The sequence below is a fragment of the Diabrotica virgifera genome, chromosome 6 (genome assembly GCF_917563875.1).
Source record: "Diabrotica virgifera virgifera chromosome 6, PGI_DIABVI_V3a".
Lineage (NCBI taxonomy): Eukaryota > Metazoa > Arthropoda > Insecta > Coleoptera > Chrysomelidae > Diabrotica > Diabrotica virgifera.
In genome coordinates this window covers 72171119-72182819 of record NC_065448.1, presented here as the reverse complement: position 1 = coordinate 72182819, position 11701 = coordinate 72171119, and the positions used below count along the sequence as shown (strand labels likewise).

The 11701-nt window shown below is 32.0% G+C and overlaps 1 protein-coding gene across 1 annotated transcript; it reads right to left on the bottom strand.

The window, feature by feature from the left end:
• Positions 1–467: 467 nt before the first annotated feature.
• LOC114335485 (allergen Tha p 1) lies at positions 468–6299 on the bottom strand. The gene is made up of 2 exons (XM_028285725.2): positions 6056–6299; positions 468–747 (listed from the first exon to the last, which is right to left on the bottom strand). Exons 1-2 carry the CDS (start codon positions 6237–6239, stop codon positions 545–547), a joined length of 387 nt encoding a protein of 128 aa, XP_028141526.1. The 5' UTR covers positions 6240–6299; the 3' UTR covers positions 468–544.
• Between the last annotated feature and the right edge of the window lie 5402 nt (positions 6300–11701).

The window sequence follows — 11701 nt, the reverse complement described above, 5'->3', positions numbered from 1 at the left end:
AGTTTATTATGTCAAACTACTACAATTCTACGGGGTGTGAATTTTGCTACGAAATTAATAAAAAAACGTAATTATCTTTTAACCTACCCTGTATAATATTACAAAAACTTATATTGTAAGAAAGAACAAATCAAGGAGAATCCAAAAATGTAAAAATATACAGGGTGTCCCATTTAAAAAAACGAAGTTACAACCAACTTCCGGTATGACCGGAAGTAGCAAAGAGACCAAAATATTTTCATTAAATAGTTCACACCTCAAAACCCGTGTATTCCGATTTTCATAATTTTCTTACCTTGAGTTCTCGAGATATTTCTAATAGGCTCTTTATCTGCCTCACCCTGTATACATTATAAATCATAATTTAGGAGTGTTCCTCGAACATCCAACGTGTCTTGGTTTGTTTATTTCTAGTGATTGTGGTATAGAAACTACAATGTTTCCCTTAGGGATTAAAAACACAGAAGTTAAACTGGTTGTGATACTTTATTAACATTAAATATTTCTAACAAATAAATAAATTAGGTTTTAAATGATTGTCTCATTAAATTTCGTGTATTTGATAGTATTTGATTTTTCCAATATTACTCGTCACAAATACACTTCTGTCAGCGTTATATTTCTGGTCGATCAACTTCCACCAGTCTGGATGATGTTTCATGAGGTAAGCTGTCACTTTCATAGCATTTTCTTTTTGAGTTGCGTCACATTCTTTGCAGTTTTCCTCGAAGGCACCGGGAAGAACCTCTGAAAAAAAAAATAAAAAAAAAAAATTAGTTACCATAAAAGTATCAATGGATTTAAATTATGCAAGAACTGGAAACTATTAGGGAAATCATATTTGACCGTGCTATCGAGGATTTTTTTACAATGCCAATGAAATTATGAGTATTTCACTTGTAACTATGAGATTTTTATGATCATTATATAAACTTCAGTATTTTTTTTTGGCAGATGGTCCCAATGATATGATAGTCAGTTTGGGTTCAGAAACGGACTAGGAACTAGAGAAGCGTTATTTACTTTTAATGTGTTAGATCAAAGCTGTGTGGATATAAATGTGGATGTACACGTTTGTTATGTTGATTTTGAAAAAGCAGTTGACAAAATAAGTCCATAAGTCCAATGAAAAATGAGTCCATAATTCTAATGACTAAAAACATAAACAAAAGGCACGAATAACAACAAACCTTTACTGGAATCAAAGAGTACAAATTGTAATAGATAACGAACCCAGTACAGAAATTGAAATAAGGGGAGGATTTAAGCAGGGGTGTATTATATCTCCATTACTATGTATGATGTATGTGAAGCCATTTTTGAAGAAGCATTAATATCTCAAAGTAAATGAAAAATAAATGACGGATAATCTATTAGCAGCATAAGATATGCAGATGACACAGTGATTATGGTAAGCTAGGCTGAACAACTGCAATTAATACTAAATAAAACAAACAGTTTCTGTCAAAAATATGGACTAAAAATAAATAAAAAAGGCCAAATACATGAGAATAAGTAAGAAAAGAAATATATAAACAAACATACAATTAGGAAATTTACCGATATAAAGCGTTGATGAATACAAATATGTAGGAACCTGAATTTTAGACAGTAATGATCAACCAAGAGAAATAAAGGCTAGGATAAGCAAACGTGTTTCTGTTTCATGCCTATCACGACATCTTTTTGATAAAAATCAGAATTCGTTAAAAAATATTTACTTCTTATACATTTTTAGAAGAAACTTTTTCGGCGATCATTTTTTGTGTTATTTTGATTTGTCAAACAATTTCAAACAATGTTCTGCAGAAAAATAAGGATGACGGTATTTTTTGATTACAATGACTCGTTAGATTTCAGAAAACCAGCTTAAAAAGCATTTCCATAAGATTAAAAATTCCTTGTTTTACCTTGTAAATAGAAGCATAGAAAATATACGATTTTGACGAAAAGTTTTTTCGTTCTTTGGTTGTCTTTGAAGAGCTCTAGCTTTCTAATTTTGCTGGTAAAATTCTAATTTCGCTTTTACTTAATTTGAAACAACGTGGACAAATTGGTGTGAGACCCATGTACTATGTCTATAGCATAAAACAGGAGACAGCAGCCTTACTACATACTGTATACAAAAGAATATTGAGAAATAGACTAAATTGATAAATACAACTTGTTATGAAGGTAAAATTCCTCTGGATGTTTAATTTTTGGATTTTAGACAAGCATATGATAGAGCCTATGGTTATGAAACCTGAGTAATGACGAAAAATGATGAAGACCAAGTCAGGAGTACTATATTGTACGATTTGTGAAAAGTCAAAGACTGTCATGTCTGGGGACATGTGCAGACACAAAACAATGAAAAAACAACAAGGAAAACATTACAATGGAAGCCGATAGGAAGGCAAAAAAAGGAAGGCCCAGATCGAGATGGTTGGATAACGTGGAAAACTACGTGAAAACCAGGAACATAAGACAATGGAGAAGAAGGGCACAAGAGATGACACAAGAAGCATATGTAACAGAGTCGGTAAAGGCAAAATGTATCAAGCATTGGAACATTTGGATACTACAAAAAAATTAATCTGACTAGTAAAAATGACACTAAATAACTCTATCTTTAAAATTGCAAAAGGCTTGAGATAGGGAGATCCTTTATCCACTACATTATTCAACTTAGTGTTAGAAACTGTAATCAAAACATGCAGAATGAAGGTGGAAGAATAAATTATAAAATATGAGCACCAGCAAGTCAAACTCAGAATATATAAAGCAGTGATTAGATTCACAGTAACATATGATTGCGAGGCATGAACATTAAATAAAAAGGAACAGGATACCCTCGAAAGACGGAAAAAGAAAATATTTAGACGCATATTCGGAGGAAGGAAGACATATGAACCAACAACGAATTAATAGCTTCTTACAAAGAACCTACCATAACCAGGTTCGTCAAGTCGCAAAAAGTCAGATGGTTGGTACATGTATAAAGAATGACGGTGAACAGATTGTCTAATCTAGTTATGACCAGAAAACTAACCGATTGCAGAATGAGAGGTAGACTCAGACGAATAAAGTGGAAAAGACCTTATACAGAAAGCACAAAACAGAAGTAAATGGAAAAATATTGTTTATCAGGACTTTCAGAACTGATAGGAATTTCGTATAGACCTAAGTTTGAGCTTTGATTAAAATAATAATTGTAATTAGTTAACATTATGATTGTTTTTTATAAAGAAATCCCTAGTTATTAAGGTCCTATTATACGTATAAATAAAATAATGAAATAAATATAGACAATCACAAAAATTAAAAATAGATATGTTATCAGAAGGAAAAATAGAAACCTAGTAAAAAACGTATCGGTATTAAGTCAGTTTGACCTAGGAAGCGACCATAGAGTAATAAGAACAAAACTAATAATAAACAAAAAACTAGAAAGAAATAGAATACATGAAAAAGATACAAATGGACATCAGAAGGAATAAAAAATAGTGAATTTAATAAAAAGATAATTAAATCAAGTTAACATGCAGCAGATAAACTCCAATGATATTGATGATTTGAATATCCTTATAATCGAAACAGTGAACAAAAGCATTTTGCAACTGAGAAAACCAAAAACAACACACAATGAATTAGACAAAGAAATATTACAACAAATAGAAAAAAGGAAGATGTTAAATAAATCCAACAAAAAGGGAACCGGGCGATATAGAGAACTTAATAGGCAGATTAGAAAAGGAATCAGAAAACAAAAAAGAAGAGAAGAAGAAAAATTAATAACAACAACTATTGAAAAAAAATAAGAGTATGAAATGCCTCAGACCGACACTAGGACGACGTCAGATAATACTTATTATTAATGGGAAAAGACGAAAATGAAATCACAACTAGAGAAAACATACTGAAACGGATAGACGAATTTTACACGGAACTCTACAGAACACATCAACAAGACGATGAAATGAGACCAGCACGGAAATTAATAAAAAATGTTGGATCGGAAATAATGCCAAAAGTAACAATTTCAGAGGTAACTACAGCATTGGAAAACATGAAAAGAAATAAAGCTGCAGGGGAAGATAAGATTACCGCAGATATGATATTAGAAGGAGGTAAGGAACTCATTGCAATTGTAACTAAGCTTATAGACAGTTGTTTACACCAGGACAAAGTCCCCAAGAGCTGGAACAACTCTAAAGTAATCATATTGCACAAGAAAGGTGATAGTAGAAAGTTAGAAAACTACAGGCCCATCAGTCTACTGTCACACCTGGTTAAAATACTCACCAAAATCATAACTACCCGACTAACAAGGAAATTAAATGAATACCAACCATATGAACAGGCAGGTTTTAGAAAAGGCTATTTAACTTCCGATCACCTGTTCCTGTTAACCACAAAAATATTAATAGAAAAATGTAACGAGTACAAGTTTCCAGTTTTTATAGCATTTGTAGACTACGAAAAAGCTTTCGACGCTATAGGACACACGGCCGTAATAAACGCAATGCAAAATTGTAGAATAGACAGCAGATATATTAACTTAATAAAAGAAACTACAAACCAAGCTACAGCTACATACTACCTAAATGAAAATGAATACACGAATCCTGTACCATTAAACAGGGGAGTCAAACTGGGAGACACTCTATCACCCAAACTGTTCACCTTAGTTTTAGAGGACGTGTTTAAAAATCTAAATTGGAAATATAAGGGAATAAACATCAATGGCCGCTACCTCAGTAATCTACGATTTGCGGATGACATAATCTTGATAGCTACTGACCTACAAGGACTGCAAACGATGCTTTCAGAACTACACACAGAATCTTCTAAAACAGGACTGAAAATGAATTTAAACAAAACAGAATTCGTGCACTCCGAAGAAACCGTGACAATAATAAACGACAAAGTTATAGAAAAAGTTGAAGAATATAATATACTTAGGACAAAAAATAATATACGGAAAAAAATAGGGAAATTCAAACGGAAGAAATAAAAAGAAGAAGAAAGTTAGCATGGGCAGCATTCGGCAAACTGAACTATATACTCAGAAATCAGCAAATTCAACTACATTTTAGATCTAAAGTTTTTGATGCATGCATTATTCCGATATTAACATATTACGGGGCACAAACTTGGACAATCACAAAGAATAATATGAACATACTCAGAGTCACTCAATACGCGATGGAAAGGGCAATGCTTGGCATATCACTTAAGGACAGGAAAACAAACACATGGATCTTAGAAAACCAAAGTCACCGATGTGGTACAAAAATCATTCAAATTGAAATGGCTAGATGAAGAAGAAGAAGATGTTATCAGAAGAGGCGTAAGATTTAGTAAATAATCTATAAGAGTATTAGAATAATAATGTGAATATGTGGGTAGTTTGAAACAATTTAAGCAAAACATAAATAAAATGCATAGTATATAATAATACTAACGAATTGGCAATTATGACAAAGATACATTGAGGGGGCAATCTTACTCCAATGATATTTAAATGCATTAATTTTTTTCGAATTCCAAGAAACTAATAAGTATTTTTGAAAAATTTAAACCCAGAATGAAATATTACATTATTACCGAGGGCCCAAAGTCCCTGAAAACTTCTATAATGTTTATTTTAATAAGTTACAGGGTTGAAAAAAAAAAAGAAAATTTTGTGTGATTTTTAATTTTAAATATTTTATTAAAAAATAAACTTTTTGTTTATTTTAAGGAACTTTCGGCCCTCGGTAATAATATAATCTTTTATTCTCCGTTTAAATTTTTCAAAAATATTTATTAGTTTTCTCAGGATTCGAAAAAAATGAAAGAATTTAAATAGCATTTGACCAAGAATTTGCGCCTATCCCCTTAAATGCAAAATAAATTGGAAACTACAGAGAAATTAGAAATAACTGAAATATTTAAGTATGTTTAAAAATTTATATACCTACTATCAATAATATTTGCCTGTCACTTCTTAGGGAAAAAAATGTAAGAAAAACTCACCAGCAAATACGTAATTTAAATAAAAAACACAAGCATAACACACTAATCTTACCTCGTAAATAATCTCCATCTTTGGAGCAAGTGAATGGTACATCTAACAAACAGTCTATATATCTTTTCAACAATCTTACATTATGTAAAACATCGTGCAGATTGATGTATGAGTATTTGTGCGTATAAGCAGCAGCACTGAAGCTAACGGTTGCGAGTAAGAAGAAGAACACAAATTTCTGCATGTTGTCTTGTTTGTGGCACTACAGCTTAATGAGAAGTAATATACAATTACCCTCTTTTATATTTTTAACTAAATTTGGGAACGTGTATTACTCATTGAACAATTAAACTTTTCGTTAAGTAATTTATAAATGATTTCTGGGTAGGCAATAAAAAGCGTTTGTCATTATTTGTCTTCAATTTCTCTTCCAAACTTTCTTTGTATACTATAAAGCAATATTATTGCCTTAATAAATATTGCAGCCATAATCATATTTTTGAAGAATGATTAAAAATGATATAGTCCAGGGCCCATCTGTTTTGAGATGGACGTTGAGAGGTGACTCAAATTTTTTTGCAGAAATTGCTTGAAAATAACTCAAATAATAATATTTGAGTTATCCTCCCTCTCAAAAAGGTCCGGAACATTGTTTAAATAATTAAAATGTCAAAAAATGAAGGAAAAATTCGATTTTTTTATTCGTTTTTTGATTATAACTTTAAAAGTATTCATTTCCCAGAAAAGATGTACTGACATAAAAGTTGCTTAATTAAATTTTCTATAATATAGAATTAGTTAAAAGTTGAAAAAATAGTCACCCTTGTTGCAAAATAGCAATAATTGCGAAAAAAACCATACAAAAACAAGTTTTCGCATTTTACGTTTTTCAACCATTTATGCTAAACTTAGGACCTTCAAATTTCACCCAGAAAAACTATATGATACAGTTAAACAAAACTGTAAATTTCATTAAGATCGGTTCAATAGATTTTGCAAAATAAATTTTGCAATCCAGCTTTCGCAAAAACAATTCATTTTTTCAAAATGTTACAGGACTGAAAATAAAGCAGATAGCAAGTTGAAAATTGTTTTGCGTATAGAAGTGTACTGTACCTTTCATTTACAATTTACAAAATTAAAATCTATTAGCTACCACGGCGTCAGGAATTTTTTTAAATAAACATTAATTATTGGTGCTACGCGCAGGACAGCGGTGTTCGATTCACATGAAGTTAATTTCCACCAAAATTTCTTCCAATCTTCATCTAATATATTATTTTCTTACTCTATATTTTGTTGTATTTTAATATTTTAATTCCACAAAAATCAAACTAATTTTATTATGGTTTGTGAAATATTGTTTAAACAATTGTATATGTTTAAAAATAATAAACTTTTATTCTCAAGTTAAAATATATGAAAAAAGAAAGTTTTTGCTAAAAAAAGTGTTATTTCAAAAGATAGAGTATGTGTTTTTATTTTGCAATAAACAAATTTATTTATTTATATCGAAATGTAATAAAAATTAAAATGTATCAATAATTATCAAAGGTCATTGGAATGCCCAATCAGAGCAAACTATCCGCTGTCCTGCGCGCAACACAAATAATTAATGTTTATTTAAAAAAATTCCTGACGCCGTGGTGGTTAATCGATTTTAGTTTTGCAAATTGAAAATGAAAGGCACAGTACACTTCTATAAGCAAAAAAAAATTCAACTTGCTATCTGCTTTATTTTCAGTCCTGTAACAGTTTAAAAAAATAAATTTTTTTTGCGAAAGCTGGATTGCAAAATTTATTTTGCAAAATCTATTGAACCGATCTTAATGAAATTAACAGTTTTGTTTAACTGTATCATATAGTTTTTCTGGGTGGAATTTGAAGGTCCTAAGTTTAGCATAAATGGTTGAAAAACGTAAAATGCGAATACTTGTTTTTGTATAGTTTTTTCCCAATTATTGCAATTTTGCAACAAGGGTGACTATTTTTTTAAATTTTCAACCAACTCTATATTGTAGGAAATTTAATTACACAACTTTTATGTCAATACAACTTTTCTCGGAAATGAATACTCTTAAAGTTATAATCAAAAAACGAATAAAAAAATCGAATTTTTCCTTAATTTTTTGACATTTTGATTATTTAAACAATGTTCCGGACCTTTTTGAGAGGGAGGATAACTCAAATATTATTATTTGATTTATTTTCAAGCAATTTCTGCAAAAAAATTTGAGTCACCTCTCAACGTCCAAATGTACTAATATTTTTACAGATGCGCACTGGTCTAATAAGAGAGCTATTATTAAACAATGATTGTGGATTTTATACTAAAACCAATTTTAACGTTACGTTAATACGTTAAATACATACCTATTAAAAAATAACCTCGATCTTCTTAAAAATCTTAAAAATGTTATAACCATTAAAAATGATAAAAGGTATAGTATTAATGATGTGAAGGAGAGATTGTGTCACTGGACCAATTGCCCGACAACTATTTAATGATGAATTAATAGAACTGTTAATAATATCCACAGAGGACATAAGACCACCAATATTAGGAGAACAAGTGGTATTCTTATTCTTGTCTGCATTTCTGCGTAGGAATCAACCGTATTGTCTTGTCAGGTGAGATGTTAGAGAGTTAGGATTAAATAATTCAGTTTTTAGCAGCATTGTGAGGCATTTCATAGCTGTGGATTCCTGTCCATTGACGAATATTACGCAGCCATGACATCTTTTTACGTCTCAGTCCCCTCTTACCCTCTATCTTTCCTTTGAGTATCAGCTGCTGAAAAGTGTATCTTTCTCCTCGTAATATGTGCCCCAAGTATGCAGTCTTCTTACTTTTAACATAATTATATCCTGTAAGCCCGCTCTTCTTAGTACTTCCTTATTTCTAACTCTCTCCGTCCATGACGTTCGAAGCATTCGACGCAGGCACCACATTTCAAACACCTCAAGTTTGTTAATGGAACTGATTTTTAACGTCCATGCTTCCATTCCGTACAAGAGTACAGGTCAAACGTAACACTTTAGCATCTTGTATTGAAGGTTGAAATCCAACTTGCCATCAGTCAGAAATTCACGAAGCCTTAAAAAAGCATTACTGGTTTGTTCTACTCTGCTCTTTATTTCATTCTCAGGGTCCTAATCCTCATTCAGTGGAAAAGCCAAGTATTTAAATTGCCTGACTTGTTTGATTTCTTCTACATAGAATATATCTTTGCGTATATATTATAATTATTTCTACTTATAATCATTGTTTTTGTCTTGTTGATATTAAGTTTCAAGCCGCGAGCTTCACTTCATCGCTCAACGACAACGGAGAAAGACTCCTAGAACTTTGTTTATTGAATAACCTCCGAATTAACAACACATATGTTGACCATCCAATACAGCATAAGATCACCTGGTCAGATACAAGAGGACGTAACTCTATGATCGACTGCATTATAACAAACAGACAAATACACCTCAGGGATATAATAGATGTGCGCACTCTATCGTCCGCCAATGTAGGATCCGACCATGGCCTGGTACTAGGGAAAATAAATATAGAAATCAACACACAACGCAAGCGAAATACAAAAGTCGAAGAAAAGTTAAACATAGAAATGCTTAGAAGACGAAGGGACAACAAACTTGTATAGAAACAGAATGACAGAAAAGCTAAACAGTCATAACCTAGAGACTAAAAAGGATATAAAAGAAACCTGGAAAATTATAAGAAAAAGTATCCTACAAGCAGCAGAAGAAGCTTTAGGTAAAAGAAAAGTCAACAGAAATAAACGGGAATACAAAACTCCATGGTACGACGAAAGGGTGAAAGCCCTAGCAAATCAAAAGAAACAAGCTTTCCTAACATACAAAAGAGTGAAGACGCCGAAGGCACGAGACGACTACATGACAATTAGGAATAAAGTAAACCAAGAAATAGATAACATCAAAAAAAAAACACTGGGAGAAATTTACCAAAAATATGGAATACGACCTCTATGCATCCCAGAAAAAGGTGTGGAAGATGATAAGGAGACAAAAAAGGGAAGTGAATGAATTTATACGGATAGATAACATTACGGAGACACAATGGACTGAGCATTTCACGAAATTATATGGAGAAGGAGAAGAAGAGTACAGAGAAATAAACATTAATGAAACCCACGATAGAGTACTAACATCAGAAGGAGAGCTACAAGAACGAATAAAAAAATTAAAAAATAGAAAAGCATCTGGTCCTGATAAGATAAATAATGAACTACTAAAATATGGAGGAGGAACACTGCTCAAATGGCTCCTAAAATTATTTGTCCATATAATAAATATCGGAGTAGTACCAGCGGAATGAAAGGAAAGTCTCCTGCTACCGATACTCAAAAAGGGAGACTCGAAAAAACCTGAAAATTATAGAGGCATTAGTCTAATGAACAGCACATTAAAATTGTTGACGGCAGTCATAAAAGATAAAATCGAGGAAAAATCGAACATGGCAGATAAACAACAAGGCTTCCGGAAGAACCTCAGCACAATAGATGCAATTTCCATTATCAGGCAAATAGTAGAAAAGTCTATTGAATATGGAAAACCAGCATACATGTGCTTTGTAAATTTAAAAAGTGCTTTTGACGGGGTGAGGCGAAATGATATCTTAAATTTATTACAAGCTCAACAAATAGACCACCAGATAAAAAGGTTAATTAATGAAATTAACAAGAACAACAAGACCAGAGTTGTAATGTCAAGAGGAGAAACAGAACGCATAGAACTGAAAGGAGGAATCAGCCAAGGAGACTCGCTCAGTCCATTGTTATTCAATATGGTGATGAATCAAATAATTCACGAAGTAAGAAAACGACATGGAGACCACATGGGAGCGCATAAAATCACGATACTATGCAATGTCGATGATGCAGTACTAATTGCTGATAACGAGGATGACCTACAAAGGCAGCTCCACACTTTCAATATCACAGCAAATAAACTTAATATGAGAATATCAGTAGAAAAAACTAAATGAATAGTGATAAGTAAAGAGCCGCGTAGACGCAAGTTAGAAATAGACGGCAAAATTGTAGAGCAAGTAATGAAATTCAATTACCTAGGAGTAGAGATCACTAGTGACAAGAATATAAGAACAGAGACCACAACACAAGCAACAAAGTAAGTGATTGCTTCCGAGAAACCATATGGAGAAACAAATATCTGACCACGGAAAGCAAAATAAAAGTATACAACACAACAGTAAGACCTATCCTAACATATGCAGCGAAAACAAGGACCGATACAAGAAAAACGAAACAACAAATCAAAAATATCGAAATGAAAGTATTAAGATCAACAGCGGATATATCATTAAGAGACAGACAAAGCAACAGAAGTATACGAGAACGATGCAAAATTCAAAATATTAACAGGTGGATAAAAACAAAAAAGAAAAAATTGGAACGAACATGTAAATCGAATGGAACCAGATAGATTAGCGAACATCTGTAAAAACAACAAGCCGTATAGCAGAAGACCCTTTGGAAGGCCGCCGAAAAGGTGTAAAGACAATGTACACTCAACAACAACTGAAACAGAATAAGAGGCAGACAAACAGGAGTAATCCTAGTAGCGCGAAGAAGAAGAAGAAGAAGAAGAAGAAGAAGAAGAAGAAGAAGAGCTTCACTTGCCAGAATTAGATCATTTAAAAGGCATTGAATA

Excerpts from the sequence above, each read along its gene's own strand:
- LOC114335485 (XM_028285725.2), bottom strand. The coding sequence starts at position 6,239 with ATGCAGAAATTTGTGTTCTTCTTCTTACTCGCAACCGTTAGCTTCAGT. Across the intron at positions 748-6,055 it reads AGATGGAGATTATTTACGAG|AGGTTCTTCCCGGTGCCTTC; the intron begins GTAAGATTAGTG and ends TTTTTTTTTCAG.